At 49.6% G+C, this 25068-nt stretch overlaps 1 protein-coding gene across 5 annotated transcripts in view; it reads right to left on the reverse strand.

Annotated features, from left to right (window-relative positions):
• The window catches only part of NRP2 (neuropilin 2), a 115963-nt gene that overhangs the window by 41990 nt on the left and 48905 nt on the right, over nucleotides 1-25068 (reverse strand). For all 5 annotated transcript variants that reach the window (XM_007470001.1, XM_007470002.1, XM_007470000.1 and 2 more), the window contains exons 8-12: nucleotides 11222-11366; nucleotides 9737-10086; nucleotides 7515-7659; nucleotides 3683-3799; nucleotides 649-789 (exon numbers count right to left, since the gene is read on the reverse strand). In XM_007470001.1, the coding sequence (XP_007470063.1) occupies nucleotides 649-789; nucleotides 3683-3799; nucleotides 7515-7659; nucleotides 9737-10086; nucleotides 11222-11366 (898 nt within the window). The remainder of the gene's footprint in view (nucleotides 1-648; nucleotides 790-3682; nucleotides 3800-7514; nucleotides 7660-9736; nucleotides 10087-11221; nucleotides 11367-25068) is intronic.

The following is a 25068-nucleotide window of genomic DNA, read 5'->3' on the forward strand; positions in this document are numbered from 1 at the left end:
CAACTCCTGCTTAGAAGGGCTAAAGGCAACCCCTCTCTACCAACAGTGCCAGAAGAGCCTCTGAAATGGGGCTCTCTGAAACCAAGAGGGCGGCTTCACAATATTCCAACGACTGGCAGCAACACGCTTCAAGAGGCCAAGTGCCAGGCAGCTCTGCTAGACACCCATGGGTGTGGCAGCATTTCAGGCCCTCGACTTGGTTTTCAACAGAAGTGATGATACCCTCCAAAAAGTATCAGTCAGACTTGGGGCCAGGAGTTTCCCAATGAGCCATTTTAGGAACAATATCCAGCTTGGAGTCACAAGGGGCTCTGTGATGGTGGCATCGAGAGCTGGCTACGGGAACAAAGGGACATTGACTCATCCCCTCTCCTAGGACCTCCTAATTGCTCTTCCTTTCCTCTTCTTTGATCTTGGCCTCTCTCGCTCCCTCCCAGCTTCCAGGCTGCTCTGTAATCACAAGAGCGGGCCAGGAACCACCAACCGGCTATTCCGTCGGGTGACATTGTCAGTAAAGGCCAGTGGTTTTCAGGCAAAGAGCAGAGGATTGTTCTGTGAAGTTATGAAGCTTGTCAGGGAATGTGGAGCTGAAAAACATGGCGCAGGCTGGCCTTAACTCTCTCATCGCTTAATTCGATGCTGGCTTACCTGGAAACGTTCGGTCGCTGGGGCCGGAGCTGCCGGTCCAGGTGCTTTTGAGCCACTTGGCACGGTCGTACATCCAACCACAGGGCTCCTCGGGGAAATCAAAGTTGCAGTTGAATCCTGAAGGGAGCTGCAAATCTTTGTCTAAAAGGGAAAACAAAAACCCCGAAATAAGTCAAATGAAATGGTTTCGGAGAACAGCCACAGTGGTGCTATTTAAACGGCTGGCAGGGCCTAAGGGGAGAGCAGAGAAAGAAATGGCTCCCTTTGCTTATTCACTTAACTCATCTTGGTGATTGTTGGCTTTCGGGTCAGCCTTTGGTCTCATCCTTCCCAGGCATGAAAGCCAAGGCTGCCAGTGGTTCCCATAGTAAGCAATTATAAATGAGGCCACCAAATGGCTTCAGGCTCTAATCGGCCTCTTCTGTCCACCCTGGAGAGCGGACAAATGTGGAAATTGCTGTTCCCTAAAATGCCAGAGAAGAATGTCTCCCCATTGCCTCAGTGGAAGGCAGGATCCTGCCAACCTGGCTGTCAGCAGTGATGGACAGCCCGTTGGCATCCGGAGAGGTGAAATTCCAAATACGGGATGTGCTGGCCAGGGAGGAGAAAGTGATCTTGGAAACAAGGGAGGCTTCTTTGCCCTTCACCTCCCTGTGCCAGGCCTCTTGTTTCAGAAGACCGGGTCAGTTCAGCATCCCTGGGGGAGGCACTGCCAGGCGGGAGATTTGGCATGTTAGGGCAAATCGAGGGGACCAGACCAGCCTGCCGCCCAGCTCAGCGCTGACCAGGAGGAAAAATAATTTTACATGGCTCGGAGTGCCTGAACGCCAGGATTCCAGGGACAGCAGAGAATGGAAATCTAAGAGACCACACAATGGCTCGCCCCCGTCTGCTCGGCTGTTCACCTCTAAGCGAATAGACCGAACCCAAAGGGTTTCTTTGGAGGTTCCACTCAGCTCTAAAAATCCAGTCTGAGCTGGTGCCGAACACGTGACTAAGTCGGGGGTGGGGTGGAGGTGGGGAAAGAGAGGAAACGGGAACCCAGATTTGGACTCTTGTCCTCAGTAGCTGCGGAGACAGCGGAAAAGTGTTGGCTAACGCTGGTAGCAGGGAGGAAGTGGGGTCTTTGGCCTTTTCACTTCCTCTCTCAGGGTTCCCAGAGAGGAATTTCCATGGGGAAGGCAGGTTAGGAAGTCTAAAGGGAACAGTCGACTGGTGGAAACACATTGCTCCCGCCCCGGGGGGCGAGGACGGATCACCTCTGAGGGGAAGGGCACTGCTGGCCTTGGCGGCAGGTTGCCACCGGGTCCTGCTCGTGTCTCCCCTTCCCAAGAAAGAATATTTAATACTTGCCCACCCTTGGCCAAAGTCAGCTTGAGCTGAGAAGAAACACATGGAATCTATTACTGAAGCATCAACCTGTGGCTTGGAAAAGTCAGCCCTTAGCCCTCCCCATCCCCTTTTCCCGAACTTCTAAGTTTCTATTTTTCCGTTCAAAAATATGGAGTAATTCAATATACCATAATTCCTCTCTAATGTTTATACGCATACTGTATCTCAGGAACCCAATTCCACAAAGAGATCTTTTGCAAAAAAAAAAAAAAAAAAAAAAAAGCGAGAGGGGAGGAACCACCAAAGAAACCCCAAATGAAACAAACCACTATAAACGGGAAAATTATATTAAACTTCTGAAAGTCCTTACATTTTCCTTTGGATTGCCATTTAGACAAAACCCCCTCCTTTTGCCCTGCACCAAGCAAACCCTGCTAATCCAACACCACACAGTAAATGAGAGCGCTCCACTTTTGGCTCTCAAACTCTTTCAAACATGTCTTGGAAGATTCTCCAAGTCTCTTTCTCCTCTTCATGAAACAAAAACAAGTTCATTAAAATGTCAGAATTCTGTATTCAACTATCCCTGACCAAGAGTGTCCCCCGGCCCACGCAATGTACAAAAGCACATTCCTGAGAGCATATGCATTAAATTATCAATTTGCAGTCACACAACTTCAGCATTTATTTTTGGCTCTCCTGTAGCCATGTTGGGGAGACGTCCACTGCATCCTTGCAGTTTCTCATACTGTCAAGTGTCTAAGGGTGTGGATCCACAGATTTCACCATCTACCTACTGACTCAGTGCTACGTCTTTATGTCTCCATCACTTCCCAAGCCTCTTCACCAATCTTCCCTCATTTGGTTTAATGAACGTTTAATAATGATCAGTAATTTACTGTAAATTGAGGCCGTCAAGCATTAAATTCTAGCCCCAAATGCCAGGTGTTCCAAACTTTGTGGTTTGTTAGGAATGTCTTCATATTCTGTGACCTTAGCAGGAAGATTGAAACTGTGATGTCCTTTTGGGCTCTTCCAACTATTGTTTTTCTCTAACTTGGATATGCTTAGAAGATAAAATGAAAATGCAGTCGATTTCCCATGTGAAGAGACTAATCGCAAATAGGAGGCCCTGAGTTTTGAGGAATGGGTGAGGTGCCTTTTCGTACCTCTGTCTTTGTCACTGACCTGCGCTCGCCTCGTGGAGGATGTGGTGCCCTATCTTATAATCCTAATTGTCAGGCTTTCTCAACCGGTGGTGGTAAAAGACACAGGGCAACGCCATTAAATCATGGTTAACTGCTGAGTTAACCTATCGCGCTCCACTGACCAAGTCACGCAGATGACAGCCAGATCTTCCCTTGACTGTGCCCCGGAGACAAGCTTAGCAGGAGGGGCGATCACAATTGTGGATTCTAAAGATACGAAGTGAGGGCTAGGAAACGAGACTACTCGAGGGAGGCATCCTCCTTGGATGGCCCCTTATCTCAGCTGATGTAGGGCTGTACTGGTTGTGCCAATATCTGAATGCTTCTAGATTGGTTGGAAATAGCCACTGCCCCAAGCCCCTAAGTACCACACTTCCCTGACCTCTGACCTAGGGGACCCCCAGTTCCCGGCCCCAGCCATGGGCCAGCCTCCACTGCGACTGGCCGGCACCCATACCATCCTGGATGAAATACAGCTCTGGCCCCATCCTCACCATCCTCAAAGCTGCAGTTCTCCCCGCACTCCGTGGCCCCCTCGTCAGTGGGGTATGGGGTGGTGGTCTCTTCGCTCTTCACGGTGGGTCCCAGTGTCTCAACTGTTGGCTTTGAGTCTGCAGAAAGGCAAAGGAAGGGGAGTGAACACCACGTGCAGCAGCCTGTGTCAAAACCCAGCAGGAAGATGCCAAATATTAAGTCTCCTCTCCAAGGGTGGGCCTTTCAAGAAGGAAGAAAAAAGGAAATCCAAGATGGACACACACACACCCATGAAGTCACTTCTGTGTGCTGTGATGACGTCAGGACCATGGCCTGCGTTAAGGAGAATGGTCCCAAGCTGTAGAAACAGCCGTAATGGAGGCATGAACACAAACCCACACTCTACTCCACAGCAGAGGCCCTGAGGCCAGCACAAAAGGCCATGCACGCCAGGCAGTAATGAATGTGGGTGACACTGACCACAGGCAGGGCTCAACCATGCTCTGGGTGTTCTGTTTCAGACACAGATGTGGGTGACACACACACATAAGCAATGAAGGACACCCATCAAAAGTGGTTTGAAAAAAATCGGGGTTAATGGAGTGAGCTTCCGTCCTGTGGAAAACACCTGTCTGTGCACAGCCCCTTGGGTGACTGCTGTCGTGTCTCATGCACGTGGAACGGGCCTTCTCTTCTCTGCCTTCTCTGAGTCAGACGGAACCAAAGCTAACCTGACCTGGGGGCCCACCTATTACAAGATAATCAGAGGCACAACGGCTGAAGTCATAGCCAAGCCAGACAGCTTGGGAGGTGCGACCCCAGACATCGTTGCTCGTGTTTGCACAAAACCGGGTGGAAAAGAATATGGGCTCAAAGTGACTCAGGCTCCATTCAGTGGAAATAATTTGGGGCTGTGCCTTAGGTCAAGCAAATTCAAATGCTTCTAGGAGGCTAACTGCTACGGTAAGGGAGGATGGCCTGCTGGGGGCTGGGAGAGTAAAGGCTGGGACAGGAGATGGCAGAGGGGGTCCCGCACACCTGGTTTAAAGGAGGCCACCACGTGACTGGTTCCAGCAGGTTGAGGAACCGAGGCGAGGTGGCCCAGTGTGGCCAGATCTTGCAGAAAGATTTTTTTTTTCCTCGCATGAAACAAACAAACAAACAAAATCTCCAGACCTGTCAATGTTGGCAACTTATTCAAAATACAAGTAGCAGGTAACCAAACGTGGCTGGGCAAATAACCTCAAAGCGTCCTAACTTGTAAGTTCATATTTGTTACTGTGTCACAGAATCTCAAACTCCACTGTAAAGCAAACTATGGTCAGCAAGGCAAGAAGTAATCATTTGAAATACAAACAAATGAACAGGTGAAGCAGCCCTGTCAAATTATTTAGCTGCAGTAACTCAGCCCAGCCCATTACTTCCCCTGTTATCCTTTTGGGGTAGGAATGAAGGGAACAAGGATGAGTCACAGAAATGAATGGAAATTTGACAAGCAGAAAGCCACGTGGGCTGGGAGAGAGGTTCCTGGAAATGTTAGGTAGCTGAGTGGGTGAGCTGGGTGGCAGAGAGATAATGTTAAATCCAGGGGCACAGGGGGCGGGCGAGGCAATGAGAGGGCAGGCCGTGTGAATGAAAGTGAGGAAACGGTAGCCGGCCTCTGTGTCCACTGTGTTTGTACTGGACACTTAGAGCTAACTGCCCATCAAACTACGCTCCCCAGCAATTGAAAACAGATGTCAGAGACTTCAAAGGGAAGGAGGTTGGGTGGAGGGTATGGAGCCCCTACTCTGATCTTCCAAGGAACGGCCAGGAGGACTTTGAAATGAGAAACCTGTTGCTGATCATCACCGGTGTAATTTGGGCCAGCTTGGCGGGGGGCAATAGGAGGAAAAGGCCGATAGCAATTGTCCAGCCAGTCATAAAGCAGGGCCAGCCTGGGAAGAGGCGTGGCACGGAGGACCATGGACAGGGCGGAAGTATGAATCAGCCCTCAGGTAGCTGATCGGCTTCTGGCAAGTGGCTCCTCTCTCTGGGACTCAGTTTCGCTCTCTGTGAAGGAGGCATTGGCCTAGATCGGTGATTTTTTTTTTTCAAACTGTATGTCACCCTTGTCAACAGGTTGTAGATCAATTTCATGAGTTAGGACTAGCGTTTTAAAATAGGGGCTATAATATTTCAGAGTATACTCACGTGGCAAGGATGAGCACCGCTTCGGGAACCTTTTGTTTCAGTCACACTTACTTACCATAACAAGTTTATTAGGTGCCAAGCAGCAGGCTAAGTATTTTATATCCATTATTTTATTGAATCCTCATGATAACCCTGAGGGGGCATAGATATACTATGGTCACCCCCCACCCCCCCGGCTCCTTCAGCTAGGATAACCGAGATCTGCAGAGGCAGGACTTGAACTTGGCGATCTGCCCCCAGAGTCCAGGTGCTTAATGATATACTATATCCCATAAGCACACACGTGTATGTGTGCTTGTGTGTGTGTGTGTGTGTGTGTGTGTATGTGTGTGCACGCATGCTTGTAATTCGAGTGGCTCATGATATAAATTTATTTTAAATTGTGGATGGTGGTCAGAAACGTTGGAAAGCCAGTGGCCTAGAAGCCCTCGGGTCCCCTGCATCTCTAAGCCTCTGATTCTGGCCAGAAGAAGCCAGCCTGTGTCACTGTTGGCGGGCAGTTTTCAGCGCCTGCAAGAGGACGGGTGAGGAACGCTCAGCAGGCTGCAGGGAACCTGGCCTCACTCCGTGATGGGGAGTAAAGTGTCTTCCCACTAAAATATGTTCACTGCGCCTGCCTTCCATTGAAAGGTGAGAAAGGCTAATTTAGGCCCGATTCCCAGCCTTCGTGCCTCAACGGGACACTTCCTCGGCGCCATCATAACGGCACACAGGCAGCACTTTTCTCCCCGGGAGCCAAAAGCACTTCTCCGACATGCTCTTTACTAATCCTCCACGATCCCCTGCTGGGGGAGCTGCTGACAGGTACGGCACATACAGGAAAATGGAGATACCTGGGGCCGGGTTCCTGCCTGCTGCCCCGCCCCGGCCCCACCCAAGCTCCGTTCGGCAGGCAGCGAGCGAGCTCCGACTCCGGCTGGAGCTGGGATCTGTCCCAGCCCTGCCCCGGGGAGGAGGGCGGGGCCTGGAGGGGAGGCGGACCCGACTCGGAAGGATGGATAGGGTGCTTCCCGGGAAACCAGGAGGGTGGCCATGATCAGCGGGCCTCATCTTCGTTCAGGAGACTCGGAGGTGCTCCCAGGGCCTGCGACGCAGGGTAGAGCCCAGCGAGCCTCCTGCGGCACACGGGGAAGAAGTCGGGCTCTCGGCAGCTCCCCTGCAACAGGGTCCCTCGTGAGCAAATAAATGCCTTTTACAGATGTGGCTTCGAAATGAAAATGAAGTCTCTTAGCCACAGACATCTGGAGGCCAGATTCAGACATAAACCGATTACTTTATTATCATGAGCATTTTTTTTTCTTCCCTAAATCAACAGCCACAGCCCTCTGGCCTGAAGAGTCAGGGTCTAATTGAATTTGGGTGGGCAGTGTGTGGTTATGATTTGTTTTTGAGAGACTGGGGTTGGAGGACTGAAATGATCCTTTAAAAATGACAAAGCACATCCCTTGAGGAGCTGTCCTGAGTCCAGAGGCTGCAGTGCCGGTGGTTTGCCCAGGGCAGGCAGGAGGCAGCAGCGTTTTGAACTGATGGGGCTTCACCCCAGGGATGGCTGCCCCTCTGCCGCGTCCCCGTCGTGGTCTGACCTCCTCCCAGGCCATCCTAGGAAGCCGGGGTCATGAGACCATGTGAGTGAGACCCACAGTGGAAAGAGGGCCTTACCTGTCCAGTCACAGCCCAGCACCTCCAGTCGCATCCCAATGCCCGCAGGGGACCACCTCTCAGGGTACACCCGCACGTACTGCGCCAGGACAGGGTCAAACCTCCGGATGTCAGGGGTGTCGTAGTGCATGTTCCCTTCAAACAGCTGCAGGGGAGACAGGTTGATCAGCCCTTCTTAGGTGGGAGCCCTCCTCACTCCTCCTTTCTGCGCCTTCCTCCCCCCTTCCCACCTCACCCCTCACATCCAACCAGCAGGCAGCTTCAGAGTTAATTCATGGTCACTGCCCATTTTGGTCCGTGGGAGCCCCATTCTCAGACCAAGGTTTTTATTCATTTGAGAGGTCCCAGAAACACGGCAAATGGGGAGCAGATGAAAGTGGCAATTGCTGGGTTCTGTTCTCTATCCTGGGAGTGAAACTAAGGACTCAGAATTCGGCTCTGAGTGAGTCTTAAGCTGGATTTGGCTAGAGAGGAGTGAAGGGCATTTAGGCTGTCTTGCCTGTTCTGAAGTTCTCGGTTTACTAGAAGAAGAAGTTCTTTCCCAGATGCTTAAAAGTCTAGATTTAGAAAGTCCCAGCTTGAAAGTCTAGGTTTAGAAAATGCCAGGTCACTGAGAGGCTGAAGGGAAAGTGACCATCCCTTTTCTAGGCTAATGACAATTTCCACTGGTCACACCCTGATAATCTAAGACTGTGTTCCCCCAACCTTGGTTTAGTGGAAGAAATTCTGTCCAAAGAAACCTCACCTAAAGACACACTACATAAAATTGATGACAGTGGGGCTGCCCTGGCTGAAGCCGGGTGGGGGACCCAACCCAGAGCATACCTGTGAACAAGTAACTTAGGGGACTGTTGGTGTGCAGGTGTGCCAGGGGCTGTAGCTGATTAGCATCTAGGAATGAGGCAGAGCCAAATCATTTTGCAGGATGCCCACAATTCCAAAAGGGGGGCACTGTCATGGGGAGGGCAGGCTCTTACCCTGGCTAAGATCATCTCCTTTCCGAGGCCCCCAGAATAGTCAAGAAGAGCCAGGGTGGGGCTTCCCTGGTGGCACAGTGGTTGAGAGTCCGCCTGCCGACGCAGGGGACACGGGTTCGTGCCCTGGTCCGGGAAGACCCCACATGCCGCGGAGCGGCTGGGCCCGTGAGCCATGGCCGCTGAGCCTGCGCGTCCGGAGCCTGTGCTCCTCAATGGGAGAGGCCGCAACAGTGAGAGGCCCACGTACCGGGGGAAAAAAAAAACAAAAAAAGAAGAGCCAGGGTCAGCTGTCCCTGGGGGAGCCAGTGGTCCGACTTCTGCTCCATCCACTGAAGGTTCCAGTTACCAAGCACTGAGCCTTTCCAAGCCGCTGGAATTATGAGCTGGGAGTTTACATCAGCACTGCAAAACCTCCAACCCAGACCTTGCCTCTGCATTAAGAATGGAAAACATTTGCTAAACAGAGACATGTGATACCCCTTCCTTATTAGGGGCCCTGCTCTTCTGAGGAAAATGAGGGGTAACTTAGCAATGAAGGAGATTAACCCGGAGGGGGACAGGGCTGTGATGTCCTCTCCCTTTCCTGGGGCTCCTTGGTGCCCCTCGTTGAGGGCTGACCTTCACTCCTCCGATGGCAGGAGGGTGTGTTACACTGGCCTGCGCTTCTGGCCTGGAGTAGTTTCTTTTGCCTCTTCCCAGCCTCCATGTGAGAGTCAAGAAAGATCTAAGCAGTCAAGCCCAGGAAAATACAAAGGAGTGCAGCAACACTCAGAGAAACACAGTTGTTTTTGGAAGTAATTCACTAGTTTCTATGGTTAAGCCTCCAAAAACCACATCCCCTTTGGATGTCTGGCCAGTTCCAAGGACACTTTATCTGAAACAGGGTAGAAAGAGTGCCCAAGACAGTAGGAAGGCAGTGTTGAGTAGTGGTTAGGCATTTGGGCTCTGGAGTGAGACTTGTGTCTGAATCATGGCTCTACCACAGGTACTGTATGACCCTGGCATGACATCAAGCCTCAGTTTTGTTACCTCTAAAATGGGAGGGACGAAAGGACCTACCTTCTAGAGATGTTGTAAAGGGTAAAATAAGGCATTTAGCAGAGGGCCTGGCACAAAGTAATCTCTCAGTTAATATTTGTTTGACAGGCAGGGGTTGGTGATGATCATCTAGATGGGAAATCAACATCCCCCAAATCAACCTCCCTGTTTGGGGCAAGGTTAGGGAGTCCTCCGGGAACATCCTACCTTCGGCTGCTGGGTCCTGGGGTCCTGGATGTACTCCCAGTCTTTGCCATTTAGGCTGTAGGAGACTTTGAACTTGCGCACAAACGCCCTGGCTTCCACGGCAGTGATGCTATCTCCTCCGCGGGCTCCCTGGATGATGACGCCTTTCACGGTCTTGGGCGCTCCCAGGTCTACCTGGAGCCACTCCTCGCCCGGTTGGGCCTGAGGGATCCGAGGGAACCAGCCTGAGCGGCTGCTGACCAGGCGGGCAGCACTGGGGCTCCAGAGGTACTCGCGGGTGGAGGAAGCAGAGATCTGGGAGTCGGCAATGAGGCCCGAGAGCATCCCCAGCATGTTCGAGCAGGGGGCGTCTGCGGAGAGGGAAGAAGATACAAGAGGTCATGCTGGTACCCTGCTAACTGGAACCACCCCCAATCAGAAGGGAACTGTCAAAGAACCTGACTATCAAACACTTTTAAGTCAGCACTGATTTCTTTGCATTTCAAGGTGGGATAGCACTGTGGTTAAGAGCCCAGCTGGGCACCAGACTGGCTGGATTCACATTTGCATTGTCACTTACTAGTTGCGTGACTTTGGGAAAATAATCGAAGTGCTCTGTGCCTCAGTTTCCCCAGGCCTAAAGGAGGGCTAATAGCAGTACTTACCTCTTGGGGGTTGTTGCATGGATTCTGTTAGTTACAATATAAAAGATCTCAGTGTGGTGCCTGGCATGGCCGAGTGTCTCATGTTGTTAGCCAAGGACTCTCACATCCTTGGTGACACAGTCCCCATTGATCCTCCTAGGGGCAGTGAGTGCAGGGGAGCTCAGCTGAGCCTGGAACTGTTACCTGGGGGATTATTTCTCGAACTAGATGGAACCCTTCCTGGGACCAGATCTTAATTTCACATGTGTTACCACAGCTCTTTACTGCCCTGCATCCTGCCAGCATCCTGGAACATGCTGTTCCCTCTACCCAAAATGCTTTTCCCCTCAGTCACCATCAGACTACCCCTTACTCATCCCCGAGTTTAAGTGTCGCATCCTCAGAAAGGCTGTCCCCAAACTTTCGATCAACACTCTATGAGGTCCCCTCACTCACTCTCAGAGTATCCTGTCCTTTTCCTTCACACATGCATCTTAGTGTATAATTACCCCTGTACTTACATTTGTTTATTATCTATCTTGCCTACCCGCCTGAAAGTTCCAGCATGTCAGAGACCCCATCTGCTGGTTCCCTTCTCTTATTCACTTCCAGCTCCCAATGTGTGGCCTGGCACACAGTGGGCCTTCCATAAGTATTTGTGCAGCGAATGAGTGAGTGGAGCGTGCGTGAAGAAATGGTAGCCAGCAAGGCAGGGTCCAGAGTCAGTGTGCATTCAATACCCATACAGGGAGTTACATGTAAAAGCCAGCCTTCTGTTAAGGTCACGTGGTGCAATCAAGCTGTTTGCAGAGGGCTGGAAGGGGGCGCAGAGCTCCCTGACCTCACAGGAGCCCCACTTCACCTGTGACCCGGCAGCCGAAGAGCTCCAGGCGGAGGGCGATGCCCGAGTGCCAGGTCTGTGGACGGACCCTGACGAAGCGTGTCAGCAGCGGTGAGTGCAGCTTGTTCAGAACCACCTCCGTGGCATCGTTGTTGGCTTGGAAGACCTGTAATATCACACACAAATCCATGTTATAGCAATCCCCGTATGTAGGTGAGCCACGCAGTCTTTGACGGAGAGGGAAACGTCTGTTCAATTTTATTTCCCTTGAGCTTAGAAATAATCAGTGGGTTTGTTGTTTGGTGCTGTTTTAGAAACACCATGAAAAAAATTTAATTTCTCACACTGCTCTAAGTTGAAAACAATACATGGTCTTCACAAAAACTTTTGGAGGGAAGGAAAATTTTGCCTCTGGGCCTGAGGGCCAGCAGAGGAAGGCACCACGAAAGGAAAACACTTTCAGAAGTCGAGAGAGAGAGAGAGAGAGAGAGAGAGAGAGAGAGAGAGAGAGAGAGAGAGAGAGAGAGAGAGACAGAGACAGAGACAGAGACAGAGACAGAGACAGAGACAGAGACAGAGACAGAGACAGAGGAAAAAGAAAGTAGAATATCCTTTAAAAATGGAGCCACAGGGGCTTCCCTGGTGGCGCAGTGCTTGAGAGTCCGCCTGCCGATGCAGGGGACGCGGGTTCGTGCCCCGGTCCTGGAGGATCCCACATGCCGCGGAGCGGCTGGGCCCGTGAGCCATGGCCGCTGAGCCTGCGCGTCCGGAGCCTGTGCTCCGCAACGGGAGAGGCCACAACAGTGAGAGGCCCGCGTACCGCAAAAGAAAAAAACAAACAAACAAACAAACAAAAAATGGAGCAACAATGTCATCTTTTAGGGTTGTGGACCTCTCTCACTAGATTGAACTTGACTTTCCCTTTTCCTCAGGTTTCGGGCCTATAAAAAGATTTCCAGGGTATTTTATAATCAGAAAGTGCTTCACAATTGTTTCTGTTAGTTCCTTAGAGGTCTCCCTGCTCCGTGGAGGGGTGAGAGGGTGGGAGCGCTGTCCACCCCCGGTGCCCCCGTGTCAGTCAACACTTGCTTGGTTCTTTCTGGTCTTTGTTGTAGGGTCAGGGTTGCAGACAGGCCGCTGGAGCCCTGCTCTGGCTTTCTCTCACTGTAGACCCTGCCCTGTAATGAAATCCATCCCTGTCCCCATCTGACCAATGCATCTCTTATGGGAGGAAAGGCTTTCCAGAGTAGCTTCTAATCCAACATGGTAGGAGCAAGTCCTAGCTTACCAGATGGCCCAAATCAATAACTGCCATATGGACCTTGTGCTTTTTTGTGTTCTCCATTAAAAAAGGAGAAAGAGTAGCTGCAACAAGTATATGTAAGTTTCTCTTGGTTGCTCTGGATAAGAGTGAAGGGAAAGACCAACTAACCATCACTTCTAGATCATACCTGTCATAGCTCTAACAACCAAGTGGCTGTAAGTCCACTCACAGGCAGCTCTGCAACAACTAGCAATTTCTCCTGGGTAGGGGGACAAGCTCCTTCAGCTCCTGGCACCTATAACATGCGAGCTGTTTGGGCACTGACAGGCCTGGGATAAGGGGAATGGGGAAAATGGTATACTGGAATCTCATTGAGCCAGACACTGTATAAAAATAATTAGGCCTACAACATTCCGGGAAGTAAGTACTATTATTTCCATTTTATTGATGAAAAAACTGAGGCTCAGAGATGTCTGTCCAGATCTCAAGCCCTTGCCACGTTTTTAGATTTCAGGCTTGTGGTTTTCTCCCTTGACTCTCATCTCGTCTACATCTGCAGCGTTTATGTTGGTGGCTAGGACTCGTGGAGCCCTTAAGGTCCCCAAGCATGGGTGGAATGGAAATAGAGTTGCTGTTCAGTGATGTGCTTGCTCCCAGGGTGTTTATAATCCCAACGTAGAATGATCCGAGTAACAGCAAAGAGCAGCCCAGAAGCTTAGAGCTAATGAACAACGTGGTCCTTGCTTCCTTAGGAACTGTAACCAGGAACTCTGCCATTTGGCAACCTTGAACCTTCTATATTTCCCACTTGCGAAGGTCAAAAGTCAGAGCTGTTAAGAGCATCCCACTGATGGTGGGGGTGAAGGCTCAGAGCCATCATATCTTTGGCCAAATGAGGGGAAGTGGCCTGTTAGAGAGAAACAGAGGGAAGGAGAGGAGGAAACAAGTTTTCCCTGGACCACGGTACTCAGTTGCAACCCCTCGTTCCTGGTGTTGAGTCCACCGATTCCAGGGGAGCTCCCGCGCCAGCCTTGCCACTGCTTGTCCTCCCCTGGGGAGCCTCTGCCCCGGTCCCAGTCCGCCAGTTTCCTCCCCTGCTCCCTGCGGACGGCAGGGAGTACCAAGGCGGGACTGCGTGCCCACCCATCCCTCCCAGCTTCGGTTTGGCTGCTTTCTGCATAGTGATTGAGGACACAGAGGGGCGAGAAGACAAAGCGGAGGAAAAAGGGCCACAAAAGCAGAAGGGAAGAGGGTTAGTTCTGACACCTGGGAGAAGGCCTAAGGGAAGAGAGAGGCGCCTGATGCAGTCCTCTGCTTATTTCGGACGGCTGCTGTGAGCAGTGGCGGGTTCCCCACTGGCCTACTCCCTGAGGATGGTGACGGTGGCTGTGTGTGACCTCCAACAGGAGATGCTAAGGAGTTCGTAAGCAGGGGGGCAGGGGCGGGGGCTTGATTTCCCACGTGAATACACAATTGGAGTGTTGAGTGGATCTGAACTTTAACACAGCTGCTAATCCACAGCGTACACACCACGCTGGTACCGTTTGGAAACACAGCACGTCTCATGTTTTTAATATCCAATTTTATCTTATCTGACCCCTTCATTTCTCAGCCTTGGCAGACAGCACCAAGAAACCTTTCCTCGTCTTCCTCAGTAAGGAAATGACTTTGTCTGTGGACTGCCTTGGGAAGGCTGGCTGCCTGTGGGCACGGGGGGCACACACGTGTGGGTATACACCTGGGGAGGGGCTGGTCTTCCCATGGATGCGTGTGGCCACAGGCTTGGGTGAGCCCCTGGATCTCTGTCTACAATGGCATCAGCCAGAAAGGGAGGCAGGCACGTGGTTTGTGTCCCTGAGGACATCTACCTGGTGCTCAAATTGACCTTCATTCTGCTATTCAGTTTTGCTCACTGTTCTCCCACCCCTGGAACCCGATGACGCCTCTTTCAATGTGACCTCAAATTATCCTTCCTGTTTCCAAGCCCAAGTCCTTCTCGGTGGCTTGTTTTGCTCTTCACCTTGTGCCTGCCTTCCACTCCCTGGACCCTCGGCTGAAGGAATACCACCTTATTTTAATAAACTTTTTGTACACCTCTCACTGGGAGGTGGGTGTAGTGGGAAAAAAAAAGTCCAAACACCACTGAACCAGGAGCCAGACTCTGCTGTTAATTAGCTCCTAGGTGTGGGCAAATCTCTCTACCTCCCCCAGGCCCCAATTTCCTCCTCCATTAAATGAGGGGATTGTATGAGCTGATTTGTAAGGTCCGCTCTGGCCCCCAGACTCTAAGGCTTTCTTCACGAGAGTTTCTCATTTAGAACTGGCCCGGAAGTGTCCACTTTCTAGCATGGCATTTTAGTTACCGTTGTCCCTTGTAGCCTAAGTGCTTTTGTGGACAAGTGAAGTGGATTTTCATATACTTCAAACAGTGCCCAAAACACATGGTGACTGCCCCACTCAGAGGGAGAAAATATCTTGTTGATGTTTTAGTTCAGTAACAGTTCAAATGATTAATAACGAAGAGTAATAAATAACAACACCTTAGTTCTTACATATCGTCTTTCGTCCAAAGATATCAAAGTGCAATTTAAGAAGATCCATTTTTAATGAAATATTAAGCAGTTTCTATTTCTCCTGACCCAATGGATTTCCAAGGTCTCTATTTTTTCTCCTTGCACTGCCCTATTTATAGCTGGTAAATGCTATCATACATTATACATCTTTATGACTTTTTCAATGCTTCTGTGGTTTCAGAATCACCCTTCATATGTTTTCAGATCAAATTCTCTGAGATGGAACCTTGGCTTCCAGTCCTGGCATTGCAAGGTAAGGGGTTGTGTGCTTGGGAGATGATGCCAGGGGAATTGGTTTTACTCCCTATTCCCTTCCGACTCACTGAATCACTATAGGCCAATCAATAAACCTTAGATACCTTGATTTCTCCTTCAGGAAAATAAAGTCGATAACACGCTTGCAGGTAGACACTAAACACTACCAGCCCTCCCTGCTGGCTCCAGTGCCTGCACGATACCCAGGACAGATATTGGACTGGAAGCCACGTCACAAGCAATAAATAGGTCTTTGTTCAACTGGGGAAGTTCAAGTTCTGAAAGCCACTGACTCTCAAGTCCCACCTCGAGGCCAGGAATTTTCAGGCCATGACTTTGCAGTGAGGAGTCCATATTGCTGAGAAAACTCAGTGGCTTGTCAGCATACGGCATACCCAGATAGACGTATATCAAACGTGGTGATCACATTTTAACATCTGCTTTAAAAGCTGGATGTCACAGATGGTATACAGTTTTGTTAACTTTAAAAGAGAAATGTTAATATGGTTGCTTTCCTGCCCAAAGGAAAACCGGAGGTGTGTTCAAAGTGACCCTAACCTTCTTAAGAGGTGGGGATAGCGTTGATAATGTTGTAATTACTAATATATATATATATATATATATATATATATATATATATATATAAAATAGATAATAAACAAGGCCACACTGTATAGCACAGAGCACTCTACTCAATACTTTGTAATGACCTATATAGGAAAAGAATCTAAAAAAAATAGATATATGTATATGTATAAGTGATTCACTTTGCTATACACCTGAAACTAACACAACATTGTAATTCAACTATACTCCAATAAAAATTTTTAAAAAAAGAAATTAATTACACTATATTTAAAATTCTCTAACAATCAATGAAAACAAAATTAAAACATTCAACTTTGGTTATATTTAACATTTGCTGAATGAGTAATTCTTTTAAAATGGCAGCTAAATACAAAATTGTATCTGATAAAACCCACACATAAAATCTTCAGAGACAACTCATCTTATCTTTCAAGTTGGTACTTTCAATATGTTGAGATACCATGGAATTTATATCATTGACATTCAGAGTTAAAGTGAGAAGCAGAGTGATGGGAAGGGATTAGAGTTACAGAAATAATTATTTCATTAAAGAGAGTAGAGAACTAAAGACTGTTAAAATAGTTAAGAATAAAGACATTAAATGCAAAAGTAATTTTTTAAATTAAAAGACATGTATGACCCTTTTTTAATTACAAGTCAAAAATTATCTGGTCTAAGATCTTTCCTATGTATGAAGTTTTAATACTTTTGTGAAATAATAAATATTATAATAAGAAATACATAACATATAAGTAAAACTTTGCCTTTAAAATATTCACTATGTATCTGTTGAATATGTGTAAAGAAAATTTAACTCAAGGTATATATATATATATATATATATATATATATATATATATATATATATATGAAGCTATGGTGAGCATAAAGATTTCTTCAAGTGCACTTCTATAAACCAAGTTTAAAAAATAATTCAGGACAAGAAGTGGTTTGGATAATCCATTTGGTGCCTTGCTGAATTCTGAACATAATCCAACACTTTCCAATTGATTCCTGAGACCTTTGGTTTATTTTCAGTAAGACAGAATCAGAAACCAGCAGCACGTCATGCATTTTCTGATTTGCACCTCAGGGGGGAGGGGGGCATCTGCCAGTTAAATTGGCTGCTTTCCACTATCCCAATTTGGTTGTTATCTACAACTTAACCCCCCCCTCCCCCCCCGGCATCTTCTCCCCGCAGGAAAAGAAAATCAACATGTTTTGACCACTCCTGTGAGCTAGTAAGGCATGGACTCTAATACTATGTAAAAAACACATTAAAGAAAATAATATATAAACTCTAAGAAGAAACATCTAGCCAGAAAGCATCACTGAGGTCATCTTTTCTCTGTCTTTCACCGCATTTCTAGTCACACCACCTCTCCCTGCTGACCCCTCCCAAAGTCCTCTTTGAAGAGTGTGCAGTGACTCAGGCACTGCTGAGAACAGTGAGTGTTTCACGGCCTACCTTGGAGGCCTCTATGTGGGGGGATTCTCTGCCAGCCCCACATCCCTCTCCCATACACCGGTCATCTCTGCCATCAACATCCGGGGCTCCATGTCCGTCAAAGTCTTTGAGCTCCTTGGCGGAAGGACACGGTGCAGCCTCACACTGTTCCTGGCTGTTTAACCTCCCGCCACGAGGCAGGCCCTCATTCTGTGCATAGCCTCCCTCCTGATAGGGCTTCAGTATTGCATCTGCGCATGCCCGTCTCTTCATTCCCTATGCTGTGACCTGTAGTTTATTTCTATTTTGCTGTAAATATCTGAACGTGGCCAGCTCCAGGGATTGCACAGAAAGCAGGAAATTTTTCAGACAACACAGTGTTGGAGCCCTGAGGTGGAAATTGTGCAGGAGACCGTCTTCTTCCTTTTTTTAAGAATAAATATTTCTCTCCACTAATACATGTTGCGTTGCATCCAAAGTTCTCCTTTTAATTTTTTTTTTTAGCGGTACGGGGCCCTCTCACCGCTGCGGCCTCTCCCGTTGCGGAGCACAGGCTCCGGACGCGCAGGCTCAGCGGCCACGGCTCACGGGCCCAGCCGCTCCGCGGCATGTGGGATCTTCCCGGACCGGGGCACGAACCCGTGTCCCCCGCATCGGCAGGCGGACTCTCAACCACTGCGCCACCAGGGAAGCCCGCAAAGTTCTCCTTTTCAATCTCCCTGGCACAGACACTGAAGGAGGGGAACAAAGCAGGCAGAGAAGAGAGATGACAGGAGTCGAGGGCAGAGACGGGGGAAACCAGGAGCGCATTTAAAAAATCTGTCTCAGAAACAATGGTACCGACTCATCCTCACTGCAGAACCTAGTCCCAGCCCTCCCACTCCCACCTCCTCCCCTTGCATTTTCTCTAAAGCTAGCCATTGGGGCTACACGTAGAAATAAATTGTTAATCAATGAATGCCATCCTGTTTAATTAATTTGTTGCACCAAACAGGTGTGGGTGAGGGCGAATGCTGCACTCGGGAAATGATGCTAAGGTAATGGACTTTTTTTTCCTGTTTGTAAATCATGGTCCTGACATTTCTCTCTTAAAACTCTTCCTTAAAGACTATAAAAAAATTTTAAAGCTGCTCTTATTCTAGTGAATGTGGGAACTTAGCCAGATACAGAATCAGAAAGGATGTCTCTCTCATGTGTGTGTGTGTATATATATATATATATATATATATATATATACATGAGAGACAGAGAGAGACAGAGAGAGAGAGAATTTAAGGGAGGGAAGGGATGCGGGTAGGGCAGAGAAATTCCCTAGCCACCAAATGCTCGTTTATGACCACGATGCCCTCCTGTCTCCTCTTCCTTTACTTCAGGGCTGCTTTCGTCATCAAGCAGTTTTGCTGATGTGAGGGAAGAGATAGAGAAGCAAGCGGGAGCTGGTCGGGGGCTGTAGGGCAGGGAGACCGCTTTTATTCTGGGGCTGGGGGCTGAGATGCTGGGATGTGCACATCCCCCTCTGTGTGTGCCTGGCGGGGCCCCTTAGATTTACTGCGGGATTATGTTACCCCCACAAGATACTGAGCCCTGGAACACAGCATACTAACAGGATCAGGGTTTCAGGATTTGAGACAGGAAAGCATGAGGGAGGAAAGGCGAGGAGGGCAGCTCAGGGATTTGGGGCTGGAGGAGAGATGGTGTGGGAGAGAGTGGAGCATCAGAGCAACGAGGGGCCGGAAGTCCTCCTGTGAACGTGGGGCAGAAACACACATTCTACGTGGGTGGGAAGGGCCTCCACATTGAAAACCTCCTACAAAAACACGGCCGCATTATTTAAGGAGGCACCTTTAACTTCCAGGTGGGGAAAAGAGAGCAGAAAAGCTACAGGGAATGAGGTTGCTGAGTCTACCTGCCACCTGCACTCCTTTTCCGGGTGAAATCTCAGGAAAGCACAGAGCAGGGAACCGGTGATGGCAAAGAACCTGACAATCCACCTGGAGACGTGTTCACCCCACTGCTCATCCAGGGATGCTGAGGTTAGGGCAAAGCGTGTGTTTTCACAGCCCAAGCAAAATCACGGTGCCGTTCCACATCCCCTGCTATCTGCTCTGCCCCACTGGCCCCTACGCACAGTGGGGCCTGGGAAGCACGAGGAATTTAGCATCAAGGCTGTAAGCACCAGGGAGGCTGGCCTCAGCTCCCGGAGACAATTCAGCACCCATGGGAGTTGGGTGAAGCCAGCCATGGGAGCCTGATGGAGAAAAGGTTCCAAGCTTGTGTATAATGAAAATTTCCCTGGAGCTTCCTAAGTGGGGAGGCTAAAGGTCTGAGCTCACCCCACGGCAAATGGATAAGGGACAAACTTAATTACCAAGGGCCCTGGATTCTTCTTGGTTATAATTGAGGGGCACAGATAAACTGGGGGGACTTGAATTTGAAAAGGTCATCAGCCCTCTTCTAAACATATATAACCCTAGACGATGCAATCATATCCATGACTTCTAAAGTCTAATGCCCACTGCTAGCTGATGGTTTGAGTCATTGTCTTAATCTTATAGACAGTAAACAAAATTATTACAATAAAAAGGAAAAGGGGGCTTCCCTGGTGGCGCAGTGGTTGAGAGTCCGCCTGCCGACGCAGAGACGGGTTCGTGCCCCGGTCCGGGAAGATCCCACATGCCGCAGAGCGGCTGGGCCCATGAGCCATGGCCGCTGAGCCTGTGCGTCCGGAGCCTGTGCTCCGCAACGGGAGAGGCTACAACAGTGAGAGACCCGCATATCGCAAAAAAAACCCAAAAAACAAAAAAAAACCTTAAAAACTCTGCAGAGCCATAAAACAGTAATATATAGATATATATATATATACATGAGAGACAGAGAGAGACAGAGAGAGAGAGAATTTAAGGGAGGGAAGGGATGCGGGTAGGGCAGAGAAATTCCCTAGCCACCAAATGCTCGTTTATGACCACGATGCCCTCCTGTCTCCTCTTCCTTTACTTCAGGGCTGCTTTCGTCATCAAGCAGTTTTGCTGATGTGAGGGAAGAGATAGAGAAGCAAGCGGGAGCTGGTCGGGGGCTGTAGGGCAGGGAGACCGCTTTTATTCTGGGGCTGGGGGCTGAGATGCTGGGATGTGCACATCCCCCTCTGTGTGTGCCTGGCGGGGCCCCTTAGATTTACTGCGGGATTATGTTACCCCCACAAGATACTGAGCCCTGGAACACAGCATACTAACAGGATCAGGGTTTCAGGATTTGAGACAGGAAAGCATGAGGGAGGAAAGGCGAGGAGGGCAGCTCAGGGATTTGGGGCTGGAGGAGAGATGGTGTGGGAGAGAGTGGAGCATCAGAGCAACGAGGGGCCGGAAGTCCTCCTGTGAACGTGGGGCAGAAACACACATTCTACGTGGGTGGGAAGGGCCTCCACATTGAAAACCTCCTACAAAAACACGGCCGCATTATTTAAGGAGGCACCTTTAACTTCCAGGTGGGGAAAAGAGAGCAGAAAAGCTACAGGGAATGAGGTTGCTGAGTCTACCTGCCACCTGCACTCCTTTTCCGGGTGAAATCTCAGGAAAGCACAGAGCAGGGAACCGGTGATGGCAAAGAACCTGACAATCCACCTGGAGACGTGTTCACCCCACTGCTCATCCAGGGATGCTGAGGTTAGGGCAAAGCGTGTGTTTTCACAGCCCAAGCAAAATCACGGTGCCGTTCCACATCCCCTGCTATCTGCTCTGCCCCACTGGCCCCTACGCACAGTGGGGCCTGGGAAGCACGAGGAATTTAGCATCAAGGCTGTAAGCACCAGGGAGGCTGGCCTCAGCTCCCGGAGACAATTCAGCACCCATGGGAGTTGGGTGAAGCCAGCCATGGGAGCCTGATGGAGAAAAGGTTCCAAGCTTGTGTATAATGAAAATTTCCCTGGAGCTTCCTAAGTGGGGAGGCTAAAGGTCTGAGCTCACCCCACGGCAAATGGATAAGGGACAAACTTAATTACCAAGGGCCCTGGATTCTTCTTGGTTATAATTGAGGGGCACAGATAAACTGGGGGGACTTGAATTTGAAAAGGTCATCAGCCCTCTTCTAAACATATATAACCCTAGACGATGCAATCATATCCATGACTTCTAAAGTCTAATGCCCACTGCTAGCTGATGGTTTGAGTCATTGTCTTAATCTTATAGACAGTAAACAAAATTATTACAATAAAAAGGAAAAGGGGGCTTCCCTGGTGGCGCAGTGGTTGAGAGTCCGCCTGCCGACGCAGAGACGGGTTCGTGCCCCGGTCCGGGAAGATCCCACATGCCGCAGAGCGGCTGGGCCCATGAGCCATGGCCGCTGAGCCTGTGCGTCCGGAGCCTGTGCTCCGCAACGGGAGAGGCTACAACAGTGAGAGACCCGCATATCGCAAAAAAAACCCAAAAAACAAAAAAAAACCTTAAAAACTCTGCAGAGCCATAAAACACGCAAAAAAAAAAAAAAAAAAAAAAAGGAAAAGGAAAAGCCAGTCATCCACCAGGAAGCTTAAAAAAAAGGTATTTTTGGAAAACCTAAAAATTTTCATTGGAGGAATAATTGCACTCCTAACTGAAGAATGAGGGGTACCGTTAATCTGAGGCAGCTGAAGCACAGGCCCCGTCAGATGCAGAGAGAAGTCTGGATGACTCATCAGGTCCCTTCCAGACCTGTGATTTTAAAGGACGCAGTAAATATCCCATGGGGTATCCCTTGTTACTTTTTAAATTGATAACTTCCTTCTGTTCAAGAAGAGCTCTGCGGGTCTAATACATTAGTTATATCTGCAGAGAGCCTTCCATCCACGGGTCCCAAAGTGCTCTGCCAACAGTAGCTAGAGCACCATTCCATTAGGGCAGGCGGAAACACTGAGGCACGGAGCTGTGAAGAGAAATTTCCAAGGTCACGTAGGGCATCATCCTAGAAGGTCTGGCCACATGGTTCTAACTGTTAGCCGACTGATTTGGGGGGTGTGGTTTTATGACACCACTCTCTCTCCTCTTAAGTCTCTGATCATTTCACAGAGGGTTTTAAATTCTCAAATGGCTTTCACAACAATTCATTTTAATTTGGAAAATAAATGTAGTACAGAGGATTTTTGAAGCGGGGGTTTATTTGTTCTGAAGGGCTGTGGCCAAATCAAACGCAGAGCAAGTTCATTCAACGCTACATCTCAGGATTCTATGATGGGGCCCCAAATCCAAAATGCTGAGCCCCGTGCTTGGAGCCATACCCTCCAAGCACGACTTGACTTCAGATCTCCATGAATATGCACACCTCTCGACCCGTGGACGGAACGTGGAGGAAGCCAATTTCCCTCTGGATGCAAGATGGTGAGCCAGACCTGGATCGGATTATGGAAACACCGGCCTGAAGTCAAAGCCTGGTGACCGGTGCCTTCCAAGGGACACCAGGGTTCCCCATGTCCCTGGGGCAAATTACTTTGCCTTGAGAGCCTCAGTCTGAAACACTGTTAAATTCTGAAGCAAATGGGCCAGTGCCTGAGGGTTCTCCAAGCCCCTTGGAAGTCATCATTACATTAATATGATGAGCTTAGTGCATTTCTGTTACTCATTACAGGGTAATTCTGAAAACTCTTGGACCCAAACCTTACCTGATCTCCGTCCTCACCCTCCCATCCTCAATCTGGCCATCAGGACACAGGTAGCATCCGACAGACCCTTTCTTTTAGCCGGGATTTCTTCCAAATACGTCAGAACAGCCTAGCAACACTGTGACTAAGAGCAAGGTGACCAGAGCAGTATCAGCAAGAAAGATGCCCATGCTTACCGAATAAAGGAGAACTGAAATCAAGGGCTTTTGCTTAGACATATAAGGGCATGGCCTCTATCCTCCTGCCCTGACACCAGCCTCAGTCTCACTGCCTCCAGTGCAGACTCACGGAAGCAGCATCTCAGAGGTGAGCAGGACCTTGGCCAAGGCCTCCTGCCTTCCAGCTCCGCCCATCTTTCTCCACGGCCCTCCCTTGGTCAGTGTGTTCATAATTGTGCCTGTAATTACAGACACACACACAAACCTTCTACTACTGTATTTACAACACTATGTCTATGTTTGGGGTGTTATTAATACAGCTGGTGAAACCAAAGCAGTAGCTTTATGCTTGTGGTTTCTGAAGAAATATATGTGAAGCAATTTGTATAATATAAGGGGGCACGTGGACTAGATATGGGCTCTAACAGGCAGAAGAGCTCTCTGCCTGTGGTTACTCCATAAATACGCGTAAGGAGGGTCCCCCCAAAGGAAAATCATAGGTTCCGTTTGTGTGTGTGTGTGTGTGTGTGTGTGTGTGTGTGTGTGTGTGTGAGATATGCGGGCCTCTCACTGCTGTGGCCTCTCCCGTTGCAGAGCACAGGCTCCGGACGCGCAGGCTCAGCAGCCATGGCTCACGGGCCCAGCCGCTCCACGGCATGTGAGATCTTCCTGGACCGGGGCACGAACCCGCGTCCCCTGCATCAGTAGGCAGACTCTCAACCACTGCGCCACCAGGGAAGCCCATAGGTTCCGTTTTTTATGGCATGTGGAGTTGAATGAGGATTTGGGGATGTGCCGTACATGTGGCCTGCGTAACTGGGCTGTGTTTTGCCGGGAGGACATCTGCAACACTCCCGGCCACAGTGTAATGCCTTTCTCATCGGCAGCCTCATCGTTACCTGTTGGATGGAAAGAGCCTAAGAAGAGGCTGCTCACAGGCTGTGGGAGACTGCAAAAGAGTTCCTCGGTGGTCCTTGCTTCCCGCCCACAAGGAAGTCTTCCCCCTTCCCCCCATAGGCTCAGGCCTTGCCTTAGCCCAGTCTGGGTCCAAACTGTAAATACTGTTTTGCAAGGGAATAGCACAGCCATCCTCCACTACCCTGAGTGCTCATTAATCGTGTTTTTCTCTGACTTCCCCAGTTCCGTGGTCTTTGGTATACTGTACTGGTGTTGACAGTGACCAGGGGATTGAAATCAAGTTCCCACATTTCTGCCCCAAACATCACCATCCCCTCCTCACGCCCTGTGCCCTGGTTCGTGTCTGCAAACCCTCCCCCTGCCCCACGGAGTAGAGCAGCCTGTTGCCTCCACCTCTGCTGGGCTTTGCTCACAGGTCCTGCTGGCTGAATTCTGCTTTCAAGCCCGCCACTGAGCACCACAAGCACAGCGCCCACCATCCCGCAGCTACAAAGAGAAGCTCAGTGGTAGCGCCGGGGGCGTAGACGAAGCCTCTCCCCGCACTGCCCCCAAGTCCCCTCCTCACCCCGCCTCCCGTTCATGGCATCGAATCAAACTGCAGCAGACTTGACAAATCTATTTGGCACGGTTCACTCAAGTATTTCAACCCCAACAGCCAGAGAGCCGCGCTGACGCACCATGAACGGTGCGGAATCTGCACATGAAATACAGTCGGCTGGGAGTAGATCTGCTAATGAAGGAGCAGCAGAGATCACCCCCGGAGGCGAGAACCTGGCAGGTCTCCTAGCTCGCCTGCCACGCCCGAGGGAGGACCAGGGAAAATGTGGGGGTGGGGGTGGGGAGCGGGCGCGATGCTTAATTGTCAGGCTTTCCATTCTCCTGCCTCCTTCTAGGGACCAAGAGAATGAATTTCTAATGGGGACAGAAAGGGCTCTTCCTCGGCCCCGGCGTCCTTTATGTGCGCAGGACTGATTCGCTGAAACGCCAAACAACAACAACAACAAAACAAAAATGAAATTACCCCTTGGCTCCTAGGGAA

This window comes from Lipotes vexillifer, unplaced genomic scaffold (assembly GCF_000442215.2).
Source record: "Lipotes vexillifer unplaced genomic scaffold, Lipotes_vexillifer_v1.1 scaffold341, whole genome shotgun sequence".
NCBI lineage: Eukaryota > Metazoa > Chordata > Mammalia > Artiodactyla > Lipotidae > Lipotes > Lipotes vexillifer.